This window comes from Chiloscyllium plagiosum, chromosome 3, assembly GCF_004010195.1.
Source record: "Chiloscyllium plagiosum isolate BGI_BamShark_2017 chromosome 3, ASM401019v2, whole genome shotgun sequence".
Taxonomy (NCBI): domain Eukaryota; kingdom Metazoa; phylum Chordata; class Chondrichthyes; order Orectolobiformes; family Hemiscylliidae; genus Chiloscyllium; species Chiloscyllium plagiosum.
Genome location: NC_057712.1, coordinates 98,276,278 through 98,292,266, shown reverse-complemented (window position 1 = coordinate 98,292,266; position 15,989 = coordinate 98,276,278). Strand labels below are relative to the sequence as shown.

Here is a 15,989-nt window from a genome sequence, read left to right as displayed (position 1 = left end):
CAGCATCTGTTGAGAGAGAAACAGTTAAAAGTTCAAGTTAAAAACTACAGCTGTGCAAATAACTTTTAAAATATGTTTTTTTTTTCTACAACCACCTGCTACTGTGGAAACTTAATTACAGTAATCGTTACATTTTTGAAAACTGAAACAGACCTTTTATTGGTTGCTTACTATCCAAACTGGTCAGTTCCCATTTCCGCTAAGCTGTCCAAACAACTTAATTTCAACCTGGGTTGTTCTTCTTTATATTCTACAAAAGAGGAACTAGGACTTTTGCATTTTGTGCTATGTCTCTATTCCTTTTCTTTAAAGCAGAAGCAGTCGCATGATAGCATTAAGTTTAAATTTATACCCTCTCCATATCAAAACCAACTAAACTTCAAATGTTGTATTAGACTAAGCTTAGTATGCCGCGCCCACATATAATCCTTCTTTAAACTGCTATGCACTAAGTTAAAGGAACAGTCAATAAATTAAAATTAGATTTTGAACAAACCTTTTTTGGAAGAATAATATGTCCTCAAAAGCATTCCAGTTTCTCAAGTGGATTGGATAAACTTTATAGATATAATAGCATGAGGAAAATGAATTCTGAAAGATCATTAAGTCAGATCAATTGGTATCAAACATTAGAATATTTGTGTTTTAGAATGGAACCAGCTAAATGTTTTTACTTGTTGAAAATCCCAGTCAAAACGATCAAGTGTTTATAACGACCAAAATGAACAATAAATGAATTAAGAAGTATATTTAACAAGTTTATTTATTTTCTTCAAGACAGAGTCTGTTAGAGTGAGTATATTGTGCCAGCAGCAACTTGCATTTACATACTGCCTTTAAATAGATACAGTAGTTACAAAGTACTTCACAGAAGCGTAATTAAGTAAAATATTGAAATCACATATGTCTTTCCAAATATAAAATATCGTCTCAGAATTGACATATGAAATATCAAAACAAACATCGAGTCCACAACATTTGAAATAATGATGATGAACAGAAATAGTTTAGCAGTTGTAATAATCCAAAGAGTATGAGTTTGAGTAGTGATTATTGAATAATTCAATAAATCCAGCAATTTGTTAGTTTGCACTAGGAAAAAACGATGATGAGAAAAAAAACAAAGTATCCTAAGCCACAACTGACACCCACAGGCACAAATGGTATTAATGGAAATATGTGAACTGAGCATGTGCAATGTATAGTTGCTTGTTAGACCTGTCAAACCAGGTTTGGAGCATCAGAATGCAAAGCTTTCATGGCATTACATTCACAATGAAAATAGACTCCTCTCAGTACCGCACATGGATTTCGATCATACTCATCTCCACTGTTTTGTCAGATCTTCTAATTTTATCAGTGAATTAAGCTTTAGATTTAAATCAGTAACAATGATGCTTGATGATCATTAACCAACATTTTAAGGCTAACCTTTAACAAGTGAAGGTCAAATAAAAATAACCCTCGCTACATTTCTGTCAATACTAGTTTTGTAATGGCATTAACCAATCAAATTTAAAATTCTAATTAAAATGGAATTTGGGTGAAGCATATTAAGCATTCAACTGTAAAAATCATTTATAAAAATCAGTTTTATAAAGAAAGCTGTTGTGCCCTAGGTTGTTTCTCCTTCATCACGGTGACAATTAGAAATCTGTAATTAAAACACGTTCACTTATTGTGAATGTTTTCATAGCTGAAAGGTCATGTAGTGCTCCAAAAAAAAATCACCAGTTCTATCTTTACCGCTTTCAGGTAACTGAGTATTGGAAAGCATTCTGTTAAATAGGGCAGTAGTGAGTGGCTGGAAGCACCTGGAAGTCTGGGAGAGAATTTATTGGGGATTGCTTTTTGGAGTTAAGTGTGTCCAGGGCAGAATTTTCGGAAAAATTGGAGAATGGTTTGGGAGCACTCTGCAGACGGAGAAGAGAAAGATTTGAAGTTGAGAACTGACAAATTGGCAAGGTGCAGACAATGATCAACAGGAGCATGGAATGTAATTCCTGGGAACAGAAACTGACCTCTTGGAAACAGGGTGTGAACAACAGAGTTTGTGACACTCAGGAGCATAGAATGTCACCCTGAGGAGCAAATTGGAAAGAGGGTAAAACATCTGAGACCAGAGAACTTGTCGCCATTAGGAGCAGGGTGTGATCCCTGAGAATACTGTATAACTCATGTGAAATAGAATGTGAGACCTTCTGCAACTGAGTGTGATACCTAGGAACAGAAATGTGGCTATCAGGAGCAACAACCTACTAAGAAAAGGACATGGACATAAGGCAAGTGGGAACGTTGCAGTGTAACATATAACATCAAGAACAGAAAGCAGAAGACTGGCGGGACTTTGGAGTGGGGGAGGCTTCGGGATTATATATTGAAGAAAAACTAGAAAGTTATGAATGTAAAGCAATCCCAGAATATATTGGAAACCGAAATGCAGCCTTATGCAGGTGTCCTGTACTCAATTGTACAAAGCTTGGCTTTGAATTAAATATAATTAAATCATGTTAAATTTAGTATTCTATACACCACAATCTCTTCAGGATTTGTTTTTAATCCTTCGATGAGCCGGTAAAGAATCCTAGGCATTACCTCCAGAAGTCAAATAAAAGCAATATATTGTGGATGCTGGAGACCTGAAATACAAGTAGAAAGTGCTGGAGAAGTTCAGCAGGTTTGGCAGAATGTGTGCAGAGATAAAAACAGTGCTAACGTTTCAAGTCCAATATGACTCTGAAATTCGGAAGAAGCGTTTCTAGACTTGAAACGTTAACTCTCTTTCTCTCTCCACAGATGCTGCCAGACCTGTTGAGTTTCTCCAGCATTCTCTGTCTGTGTTAATGCAATAATCCATGCTTGTTTATTTCTTTAAATAGCGGGTAACTGCCCACTGGAGCCTCTCTTCGAAAACCAGCTTTCAGAGATTGTACTGCTGTTTCTCTGGTTTTTACAATGTGCACATACTTACAGAAGACCTCAGGGTGCCGTTTCTAAGTCCTTTTCGTTGAGCTTGATTCAATTCTGAAGAATCACATCCACATTTCAACCGCTTTGCCTGTTTGATAGATCTTCTTTCACAGATGTTTCTACAGTGTTTTATGATGAGGTAGGTCATCTCACAAATGTTTAGCAATATGCACACAACTGAGGAGACCACCATGCAGTAGAGGAAGATGGTCTTTTCTGTTGGCCGACTAACAAAACAATCCACCACATTGGGGCAAGGCTTGATCTCACACTTTAAAAGGTGAGGAATAATAAACCCTTCGTACATCCATGCCAGCACAAACAGGAAGGTGAACTCAACTCCTGTTTTGAACACCAGGCTGAAGAAATAGGTCCACCATAGGCCCCCATCTATGTTCCCTTTGTCTTTATACAGCTTTTTTTTGTACTTCTTCTCGCGGTGTTCCCTGTAACCTACATGCATGACAACCAGAAGAGAAGGGGTGGAAACTAAGATAAGTTGCAGTGCCCAAAGTCTTGCATGTGACACTGGAAAGAAGTGGTCGAAACATACATTCTCACAACCAACTTGCCTCGAGTTGCAGGTAAACTCCTTCTGTTCATCATTCCAGACACGTTCTGCAGCCACCACATAGATAAGGACTCGGAATATGAACATAACACTCAACCAGATTCTCCCCACAACGGTGGAGTATTTATTCACTCCACTCAAAACATCACGGAGTAAACCCCAGCTCATGGCTCCTCAATAACTTGAAGCTGGATCTACAGAACAGAGAAAAGAAATTCGGAAATAATACAGTAACAAGTTATAGTTATTTTCGTCAACCTGCTCAAACTTCTATGACAAACCTCTAGTGCAGTCGGGACTTGAATCCAGATACCCTGGCCTAGAGGTAGGGCCTCTACCACAAGACACCTCGCTAAACTTTGTACTGTCATATTTTAATGACAATACATATTTGTGGAGAGTACTTAATGAAATAAAACCTCCCAAGAACCTGCAGAAAAGTGTTGTAATACATAAAGCAGTGCTAAGGCACTGGATCAAAATATTGAGAAGTGAGAGCAGCCCCTCAAGCCTGACCCACCATTCAATAAGATCACAACCAAGTGTCACCTCTCCTTTTACCAGCTCCTTATTGCCCACAATCCCCTCATCTTTCAAAACTCTACTTTCTTTGTAATTACGTTCAGTGATCCAATCTCCACAATTCTCTGCGGAAGAGAATTCCAGACATTCTCTGTTTTGTGTGCAACATTCCCTCCAAGCCGCTTACAGGCAGCTGCTCTGATGTTCCACACACAACGATCGGTGGTGGCATCCTGACCCTTACAATTGACATCCAATTTCAGAAGCCATGCTTGGATCCTGGAGAGCCCGTGCAGTTGGTAAGCAAATTTGAGGGAACACTGTTCCTGGGAAAAGAAATTCCATCACCTCTCAGTTTTAAATAAGTGTCCCTGTGACCCCTAGTTCAAGATTCCCTCACTAACAGAAACATCTTCTCAACATTTACCCTGTCATTCCCTCTCAGAATCTTCCATGTTTCAATAAGGTTGTAATGCTTATTCTTTTAAATGTTATTGAATAAAGATTTATTCTGTTTAGCTGTCCTTGATAATTCTGCACTTTCATTGTAGGAATTAATCTAGTGAGACTCTTTTGAGCAACTTCCAATACCAGTGCAGCAAACCTTTTGTTAACCAGCCCCTATGGGACAAGGAGTGCACCAGTTGATCATATATTCCAGATAATCAAGAGATCCCGATAATCACGCACTAAGTATTAGAGACATGATGCAGGAGGTATACACATCACTGCTATACATTGACTTAAATAATAATGCAACTTTGCCTCAAATAAAACTTACCGGTAGAATCTTCTCACTTGCACCCTCAGCCGACTACTCGGACATTGCAATAATACAGCAAATGTCTGGTTTTTGAGGTGAATAATTTTTGCTGGTTTATCGAGAGGGCCAGTTCAAACAAAGTTGACTGTATAACCTTTCTTAAATACAGGGCCCAAAATTCTACTTTGCATTCCACATGCAGTCTTACAAACACCTGTACAGTTGTACCCTGTTTTAAACTCCTACAGCCTAACCCATAAAAATCAAAATTCCTTTTATCTCCTTAATTACTTGTTGCATCTGAATGAACACTCGCATCTCTCTGTATTGTACTTTATAGGAGCCTCCCTCCATTTAAATAGTGGCCTGCCTATTGATTCTTTCACCCAAATGCATCACCTCATACATTCATACATTAAACTCCATCTACCATGTTTTTGCCCACTCACTTGACCTCTCTCTATCCCATTATTTTTCAAAGAGATGAGTTTTCAAGACAAGTTTTAAAAGAGGGTGGAGAGGTGGAAGAGATTTTAAGAGAGACTTTCAATTGAGATTTACATATAATTGAACACTGAGAAGCAATCTTATCAGTTTTGCCTGCAGCATTTCAAGGCCTTAAAGTTTCTAATTGTCTCAACAGCAACAACTTATATTCATGAACACCTTAAACATAACAAAATATTCCGAGGAATTTCACATAATAAAATTAATTGAGACTGAGCCGTAAAAGAAGATTTTAGGATAGATGACTAAAAGCTTAAATAGAGATGTACATTTTGGATAACATTTTAAATGAGACCAGTGAGGCAGTAAGGCAGAGAAGTGTACAGAGGCAATTCCAAATCTTGGGCATAGGCATCTTAATGCTTGGTCACAAATAGTGGAGAAAATGCATGACAGGCCAAAATTACAGGAGTACAGATATCTCAGTGGGTTGTGGGCCTGGAGGAAATTAAAGAAATAGGAAGGGTGAGGACATGGAGATATTCAAAACAAGAATGTGAAATTTAAATACAAAACCTTGCTTGCCCTGGAGCCAATACAGATCAGCAAACCCAGGACTGAGAGCAGAATGGGAATTGGTGTGACATTATGTACTGAGCTTTGAATCATCTAAAATCAGAGGGTAGAATGTGAAAGTGCAGACTGAAGTGCAATGGTCAAGTCAAGAAGTGATTGAGGCTCAAATAAGGAATTCAACAGTAGACGAGGAGGAAAACCAATTAGTCGTCAAGCCATATAGCACGGAACCAGATCATTCAGTCCAACCAGTCCACGCTGATCATAATCCCACACTAGAGTTTAGATCAGAGTTGTGCTGGAAAAGCACAGCAGGTCAGGCAGCATCCGAGGAACAGGAAAATCAATGAATCAGGCGAAAGCTCTTAATCAGGAATAGAGGCAGGAAGCCTCCAGGGTGAAGAATTAAAGGGGGTGCAGGGGCGGCAGCTGGGGAGAAGAAGTGGAAGATGAGTCGTTCTTCCTCCAGGCGTCAGGTGGTGAGGGAGCGGCAGTGGAGGAGGCCCAGTCCTTACTTTTGTCTATAATCCCAAACTAAACTAGTCCCATCTGCCTGTGGTTAGCCCATATCCCTCCAAACATTTCTTATTCATGTACTTACCTAAATTACTTTATAGCTGTGCGTGCATCCACCACTTCCTCTGGAAATTCATTCCACTCACAAACCACTCTGTGTAAAATAATTGCCCCCATGTTTTTTTTAATTCTTTCTCCTCTCACCTTAAAAATAGGCCCCCTAGTTTTGAAATACCCCACCCTAAGGGAAAGATATCTGCCATTCACCTTACCTATGCCCCTAATTATTTTATAAACTTCTACAAGGTCACCACTCAACCTCCTAAACTCCAGCAAAAAATGTCCCTGTCTATCCAGCCTCTCCTTATAAATCAAACCTTCCATTCCCAGAAACAGGCTGGTAGATCTCTTCTGAACCCTTAAACCACTAATTCCTTCATGGTTTACACAAGGACCATTAGTGCAAATTGGGAAGGCTGACCCAAAGGTTTTCCATGGCAAGTTGTGAGGGTTTTTTCAATCTGCAGTTGTGGTGAGCAAGATTCAAAGCTAGCATCTGAAATTCAAAAACATTCAAAAATATCTACCGTAGTTCTTACCCCTTTGAGTACTATCTCAGATCTTCATCTGTCCACTTTAATTTGAGTGCCTTTTCCTTTCTAGCTCGATATAGAATATAAAAGTTGCTATATGATGGTGATATATAAAATTTAAGAACACAGTTGAAGTATTGGTTGTATCTTTGACCTACGCACTATAGGAAGAATGTGAAGGCCATAGGGAGAGTCCAATATAGATTTACTCTCATCAGGAAGACCCACCTCAGAGAGCTCCTGACCAAAGAGACACTGGCAGATCTCCATACCAGGAGTAGTAGCTACAGCCAGTATTGCACTGCCCCTTCACCTGAGACCGCCACTGCTATCCCTGGAGAGAGGAAGGAGTGTGTGCGATGTGGTAAAAGGAAGAGAGGTGCCAGTGAGGAGGATGGGAATGCTGGAGGCCAAGGGGAACCCACCTTAGGGATGGTTTTAACCTCTCTCACCCCCTGTCTCCAGTCCCACACGTGGAATCCTTGCCTTGTCTCTTGGTATGGACCTCTTCACCACTGGTCTAAATCCAGTCCATGGCTGCATGGAATAAACAGGTTTGGGAACCTGAGATTAAGATTGCGGCATTTGTAGAGGATTAGGCATCAATCTGATGTCTTTCTGCATTGTTTGTTTAAATTCAAGTTACATGTATGTCACTTGGTTTCCTGCTGCCCCTCAGTTAAACTGTGAACTTTGGACAAAACTGGAGACATTCAATTTGACACAATGAAGATGCCAAAAAGAAGGGCTTTGAAAGCTTGGTAAGGCAAATCTAGGCATGAACAATACACTTAATGGGAAGGTCTTAGGGAGTGTTGCTGAACAAAGAGACCTTGGAGTGCAGGTCGATAGGTCCTTGAAAGTAGAGTAGCAGGTAGATAAGATAGTGAAGAAGGTATGTGGTAAACTTGTCTTTATTGATCAGTGCATTGAGTATAAGATTGGGAGGTCAAGTTCCAGCTGTGCGGGACATTAATTACAGCTACTTGTGGAATATTGTGTGCAATTCTGGTCTCCCTGATATAGGAAGGATGTTGTGAAACTTCAAAGGGTTCAGAAACGAATTACAAAGATGTTGTCAGGGTTGGAGGATTTGAGCTATAGTGAGAGACTATAGGCTGAGTCTATTTTCCCCGGCGGATCAGAGACTGAGGGGTGACCTTATAGAGGTTTATAAAATCAAGAGGGGAATGGATAGGGCAAATACACGAGGTATTTTTCCTACAGTTGGGGAGTCCAGAACTAGAGGGCATACATTAACAGTGAGAGGGGAAAGATTTAAAAGGGACCTAAGGGGCAACTTTTTCGCACAAAGGGTGGGGTGTGCAGGGAATGAGCTGCCAGAAGAAGTGGTGGAGGCGAGTACAATTACAGCATTTAAAAAGCATCTGGATGAGTAATGGGCAAATGGGGCTAGATTAATTTAGGATATCTGGTCAGCATGGACAAGTTGGACTGAAGGGTCTGTTTCTGTGCTTTACATCTCTATGATTCTATGGCTTTCAATTTTGTCACAGCAATTCAAATAGAAGCTCTACCGTGACTCAGATGCTCCTAGTATTAGATGCGGGTATATTGTTATGGGCCAGATTCTAATGAGATACAGTGAATACACAATTTAATTCATTTGTGCCAATAGTCACATTTTATTGATCTTTATTTATCTTTAAAAGTTCTATCCCCTCTCAATTAGGTTCTTCTGCTTTGCCTTAGCCTGAAAGACAGCAGCAGCTGAGATATCCCCTAGTGCTGCTGTGACAAATTGGGTGTGGAAAAACACTGTGTGAATGGTGGTGCAGGAAATAGGATGTTTGCTTAAGTGTGAGGCATCTTGTTCTTTACAAGTGGTATAGTGCAGCATAAGATGCAAGATGTGTCGAGACCGTTAGAGTCACTAAAGGCTCAAGAGAGATCCAAAATGGAGAACGAATCAGCAACTGAACGGGTATGTTGTTGCTCTCTCTCTGTGTTCCCCAAATAAATCACATCAGGACATTTCTGGAAGCCAAGGTAGCAGAGACCTTTCGTCTTCAAAAAAAATTCCAGGAATTATTCAGGAAACCATATTTGTTCTGGAAGCACTTTAGCTGTCATATAATAGATGATTTTCATCTGCATCAACTATTAAGTGAACGATGGAATTGCACAGACTCCTTTTAATTAGATAGAAGACATGTCAAATCATTTATAGAACCATACAGTATAGGGAGGCCCTTCGACCCATCAAGTCTGTACCTTCATTTTATGCTGCAAAGGAATATTTTCTTTAATTTTGTTTTGACATAATGATGTAGTTGACAAATGTGCTAGGGGTTCACATCAATTATAGTTCACATCTCTAACTAGCACAACCTAGAATGCCGACACCTGGATGCCTGTCCAGTTGCAAATACATTTTGTCAGATTATGATTTGGAGATGCCAGAGTTTGAATGGAGTGTACAAAGTTAAAAAATCAAATAACACCAGGTTATAGTCCAACAGGTTTAATTGGAATCACTAGCTTTCAGAGCACAAGCACCTGATGAAGGAGCGTTGCTCCGAAAGCTATTGCTTCCAATTAAACCTGTTGGACTATAACCTGGTGTTGTGTGATATTTAACCTTGTCAGATTAGGAATTGTATAATATGCATTGTCTCATTATATGAGGTACTGAGTGTATGATAATTCCAGTAGAAATGCGTACATGATCAATGATTTGTTTCTTTTATATGATACAAACTTTATTATTGTAGATCCTACATTTTAAATTAAAGTCAATCAATGTATGGAATGGTTTAATTGAGAGTTCCAATCCAAAATGCAAGAATATTTTTGAATTAGTCTAACATAGGATTTTTTTGTAATTTAAAATATCATATCGATTTACTTAATTTCACAGGGGAATATTGTTATGCATTTGAATCAAAATGACTCTCTATTGACAGATCTACTAACACTGTAAATAGAAAAAACTGGTTTTGACAATCGAATTTTAATTCAGTGCAAATTTTGTTGACAGATATGAAGTCTGCAGCAATCTTTAGCAAATACACCATTCAATTTCATTGTGTTCTCTTTTCATAAATTTAATTAATACCATCCAAAATCAAATCAGAGACAAATTTCATGTTTCCCTACGATGAATATTTAATATAAACATTGGACAATGGAATATTAAACATGCAATTTTGTAACCAATGTCAGAATTGCCAAATTTTGTGTAAATCACCTCATTGCAACAAAGGAATTCCTGTGAAACAAGCCATTTAGCCTAACATGTCCACACCGACCCTCTGAAGAGTAACCCACCCAGACCCATTCCCTTATCCTATTACTCTGCATTTACCCCTGACTAATGCACCTAACCTACACATCCCTGAACACTATGGGCAAGTTAGCACAGCTAATTCACCTAACCTGCATATCTTTGGACTGTGGGCGGAAACCCACACAGACATGGGCAGAATGTGCAAACTCCAAACAGGCAGTCACCCAGTGGTGGAATCGAGCCTTGGTCTCTGGCACTGTGAGGGCAGCAGTGCTAACCATTGAGCTACTGTGTCACCCTAAATTTGATCTAATGGTTCCTGGATATCAATTCAGGAACATTAGTCAGATCTGCCTGCAATCTCTGACTCAAAGTTGCAGACAGAGTCATAGAGTTATAGAGATGTACAGCATGGAGACACACCCTTCGGTCCAACCCATCCATGTTGACCAGATATCCCAAACCAATCTAGTCCTGCCTGCCAGCACCCAGCCCATATCCCTCCAAACTCTTCCTATTCATATACTCAAGGGGCCCTGTGTTTCCAACATCCAAAATCTCCACACTCCTCCAGTACCACACATTCCAACTTCAGCTAAATAAACCAGAATTGGGAGTTGCAAGTACCTGGACATTCCCCATGGAGGTCAATGCACTGGGACTGTTTGAGAATCTGACCCTCATCTTTGGTCACACGCCTGCCTCCAGCGCTCCAGAGATGGAAAGATTTAGATTCTAATTATGACAGAGTTCATCATGGCTGCTGTTTCTCCAAAGCCTGAAAGTCTTCAAATAAAGAGGTTTTATATTTATGCTGTGCCTTTCTCATCATTGTGATATATCAACACTTCATTGACCATGAATCTTTGAACAATTTGAGATTAAGACAGGGCAAAAGTGAGGACTACAGATACTGGAGGTCAGAGTCTAGATTAGAGTGGTGCTGGAAAAGCACAGCAGGTCAGGCAACATCTGAGGAGTAGGAAAATCGACATTTCGGGCAAAAGCCCTTCATCAGAGATTAAGACAGTCTGTTCCCACCCCAGTGATACATTTGCTCCCAAGATGAACTCCCACCCTCATGTTTGCGACCTCGATGATATTGTCTAATTCCACCTCAGTAACATCACTCAAACTCACTCATCTCAATCTCCTTATTCTAACCAATCCTTCCTCATCAGACCATCTAGGAGCAAGTCCAATGGATCTTTGTTACACACTCTATTAAGGCACAGCTCCCAGGGACATGTTTTGGCATCATAGATAGACAACATGTCCATAACAGTCACCTCATCAGACATGAGTGTGGCGATTTCTTTCCCAATTTCATGGTATGATTTTGCCTTGCCTTTAGGTCCAAGCAGAACAAACACCTTCATAATCAACAACACATTCAGCTGTTCATTTTCCATCTAACACCTGCCTCATTCTGTCAACACTCGTACTGTTGAGTTTGTCAATTTTCAAGACCTCATTAATTATACAACAATTGTTATTGGCATCAACACTCCAGGCTCCTCAGCAACCACAATCTGTCAGTAACTTGACTGAGTTCAACTCATAAGCATTTGTTTATGATGTATAATTGTTCAGTGTGGATTTGTACAGCATTTCACTTGATAATTTGTTTTCTTGTTCAGACTTGCATTTACTTTGCATTTATGTTCAATTAATAAATTAAAATTTTAGTTTGGCTCCTGTCTGGTTTAGTGATAATTACTGTGTTTTTTTTCTGGGGTGATGATGTGGACTGTTCAAGGAAGGGTAGCAGGGGGAGTACTCAACCTCCCACATTTTGTACCTGCGTTCCAGCACCAGGTATCCATGAGCTAGGGATAAAAGGAAAAGTCTTTGTTGGGATGGAGAATGTTCTAGAACATAGACACAAGAAGCAATCGCCCCCACATCCACTACACCCACTTCATTTATCCCTAAGCATTTGTTTTTCAATTCATTTGGCAGGCTCATCCCAGCCATTATCTGTAAAAGATCATCCAAGGATCAAGAGTAAAGCGAACTCCAAAGACTATAGGGGTAGATAGGGCAAACTAACAGGTCAGATGGGAGGCACATTGTGAGGGAACCACACATTTTCTGTGGTTGGTCATCAGTGGTAGAATAGGAACAATGGGTGTGTTTTAAGTGGCCTATGAATTAGAGTGAAACTTTGTATGTCTAATAATATCTCAGCTATTGCAAAACAATTACAGCTGAGACAGTTTGCTCCTCAGTATAGACTAGAGGGCTGAGTCCAATCACTACCACAATCACCCACAACATCACCCAAGCCTTCCCATCAAAACAAAATGAAATACAACAGATGGTAGAAATCTAAAATTAGATTAGATTCCCTACAGTATGGAAACAGGCCCTTCAGCCCAACAAGTCCACACCAACTCACCCAGACCCCTATATTTACCCTGACTAAGCCACCTAACACTATGGGCAATTTAGCATGGCCAATTCACCTGACCCACACATCTTTGGACTGTGGGAGGAAACCCACACAGATATGGGGAGAATGTGCAAATTCCACACAGATAGCTGCCCAAGGCAGGATTTGAACCTAGGTCTCTTGTGCTCTGAAGTAGCAGTGTTAACCACTGAGCCACCATGCCACCCCAAGCAAGAGCCAAACACAATGGAAATGAAAACAAAACACAATGGAAATATTCAGGATGGCAGGCAGCATCTTTGGAGAGGGAAGAAGTTGAGTGTTACATAACAGAGAAACCTAAGGATGCCAGTCCATAGTTTATTGAAAGTGGTGTCACAGGTAGACTGGGTAGAGAAGGCATTTGGCTTCATTGCTCAGACCATTGAGTGTAGGGGTTGGACGTCATGTTGTGGTTGTACAGAAGGTTGATGAGGACATTTTTGGAATATTATGTACAGTTCTTGTAACCCTGCTATAGGAAGGATATTATTAAATTGGAGAGGGTTCAGAAAAGATTTATAAGGATGTTACCAGGACTGGAGGGTTTGAGTTAGAAGGAGTGGCTGGATAAGCTGAGACTTATTTCACTGGAGCATAGGAGGTTGAGAGGTAACCTAAAAGAGGTTTATAAAATAATGAGGGGCATAGATAAGATGAATGGCTATGGTCTTTTCCCTAGGATTCCTGATGAAGGGCTTTTTCCTGAAATGTTGACTTTCCTGCTCCTAGGATGTTGCCTGACCTGATGTGCCTTTCCAGAACCACACTGTTGACTCTTTTCCTGAGGATTGGAGAATTCAAAACTAAAGAATATAATTATTAAGGTAAGAGGAGAAAGGTTTAAAAGGCACCTGAGGGAAACGTTTTCACACAGAAGGTGATTTGTATGTGGAATGAACAGCCAGAGGAAGTGGTGAATGCAGGTGCAGTTACAATATTTATAAAGACATTTGGACAGGTACACAAATAGAAAAGGTTTAGAGGGATACGGGCCAAAGGGTAGCATGGTGGCTCAGTGATCAGCACTGTTGCCTCGCAGTACTAGGGATCCAGGTTTAATATCTGCCTTGGGCAACTGACTGTGTGGAGGTTGCACATTGTCTGTATGTGTTTTCTCCCACAATCTAAAAATGTGCAGGTCAGGTGAGTTGGCTAAACTAAATTGCTCATAGTATTAGGTGCATGGGGAATGGGTCTGGGAGGGTTAGTATGGACTCGTTCCATATTGAAGGGCCTGTTCCATATTGTAGGGAATCCAATCTAAATGGGGCTAGTTTAGTTTGGAAATGTGGTCGGCCTGGACAAGTTAGGCCAAAGTATTTGTTTCTATGCTGTATGAATCTACAACATGACCGCAATTACCTTTGAACATTTCCTGTGTGTTTTGTTTTTATTACAAACCATCATATAAACAAGGATAAGCAACTTTGCCATTCACAACTAATCTGATCTTAATCTCAACCCTATATTCCTGCATGGCTCTGAACATTTTTTATCACCATTGTAATCAAAAAAACCTGGAAGGATGGTTTGCTCAGTTGGCTAGACAGTTGGTTTGTGAAAAAGACTTCAACAGCACAGGTTCAATTCCTACACTAGCTGCGATCAACTTGAAGGTACCTACATTCGCAATCTCTCCCCTCAAATGAAGTATGAGTGCTCTCTAATGAAAGAGCACTCTGATGGGACTATGGCTACTTTATCCTTTTTAATCAAGAATCTGTCTATCTCTGCCTTACAAATAATGAAAGATTCTGTAGCTACAGTCTTTGAGGAAGGGAATTCTGATGACTTACAACACAGAAAAAAAAGACTCTTCCTTTTCTCATAATAGCAGAGGGACAGATCAGTGAAGCTCACCCTTCCTGCTCCAGTGTTGAATTTCCATCCCAAGTTTGAAATGCTATCATCACCAAAACCCCAGAAACATATTCGCTAATTGATTATGTCTTGGCAATGGTCAAAATACAGTTGGCTTTTTATCCTTGTCTTTATGTTCCAGCTGTCAGCATAATGGGAGCTGAGAAAGCTATGACAAGGCTTCCAAAGCAGGAGTCTGGATCTCAAGTAGGCTTGCAAGCTGAAATTATGACGTCACAACCTCCAAAGAAGCTCTGGCCAACTTTCAAGCCTTGAATGGGGTCACAGAGGGAAAATGGGCTGTGGTGTCTGTTTAATATCCTGATCCATATTTTCTGAAGTAAATGCCAACACGTTGCTATCAGTACCATCAGCTGAAAATTGCATCCATTTTGAAAAGTGGTTATTTTTCTCAAGTTTCACTCAAACTTGCAAAATTTGCCATGGGCTAATTTAATTGGGCATTATTTGAAAGCCTTTTCTTGAAAAATAGGTTTACTTTTTAAAAAATACTCTTCTCCATAATGAATGGGAATTTGGAAACACAGTGGAAATATCTGAAAAGAGATTGGTCACATTCTCGATGCTCACCCACCACCTGTGAGTCTCATGATTCTAAAGTGCTGAGAGGAACTTTTAAGGAATGTAAAACTATTTTCCGGTTCAATGCAGTAATGGGTTACAGCAGTGACACATTTAGTAAGTGAAGGGAAAAACATCCAAACCCATTCAATGCATATCTTTTCATGTCCTTGCAATGAAACGTTTGAGCTAAATAGATGGACTGTCCTCAAAGTTCCACAATCAAGGATATTTAGTTGAAATTCTCAGCAATGATTATTCCTTCCTAGCAGGGGTGTCAACAATTTTATACTTGGATCTGCTTCTAGGGAGATGTTTTTAAGATTAGTGCAAATAATCACAGAAGCTTGAATTGCTCTGCTTGCAATATGTACTCAAAATTCCTCAATATCAAGAGGATTACGTTACAAACAAAATCAAAGGAACCAAGTGGAAACTCTAAGCTAAGGAATATGCATGACATTACTGTTAAAACATCCTGTCATGTCCATTTAAGAAATAAAAAGAACAATAAAATATACCACTGCAATATTCATGCCACTATCTTCTTTAGGGAATAGATACATTGCATTCATTTAACTGAATAAAACAAATTCTTCCAGAGGCAACAGCAGGTTGGCAACAAATTCCAACATAGAAAATGACAACCCAGAAGGACTCAAAAGCAGAAAGTGCTGGAGAAGCTCAGCAGGTCTAGCAGTATCAGATATTGAAGAAGGCATTTGGTATGCTTTCCTTTATTGCTCAGAGAATTGAGTACATGAGTGGGAGGTCATGTTGCAGCTGTACAGAACATTGGTTAGGCCACGTTTGGAATAGAGCATGCAATTCTGGTATTCTTCCTATTGGAAGAATGTTGTGAAACTTGAAAGAGTTCAGAAAAGATTTACAAGGATGTTACC

At 39.8% G+C, this 15,989-nt stretch overlaps 1 protein-coding gene across 2 annotated transcripts in view; it reads right to left on the bottom strand.

Annotated features, from left to right (window-relative positions):
- Nucleotides 1-745: 745 nt before the first annotated feature.
- The window catches only part of gjb7 (gap junction protein beta 7), a 32,590-nt gene continuing 17,346 nt past the window's right edge, over nt 746-15,989 (bottom strand). For both annotated transcript variants that reach the window (XM_043686943.1, XM_043686944.1), the window contains exon 3: nt 746-3,735. In XM_043686943.1, the coding sequence (XP_043542878.1) occupies nt 2,951-3,709 (759 nt within the window). In that variant the 5' untranslated portion in view covers nt 3,710-3,735 and the 3' untranslated portion in view covers nt 746-2,950. The remainder of the gene's footprint in view (nt 3,736-15,989) is intronic.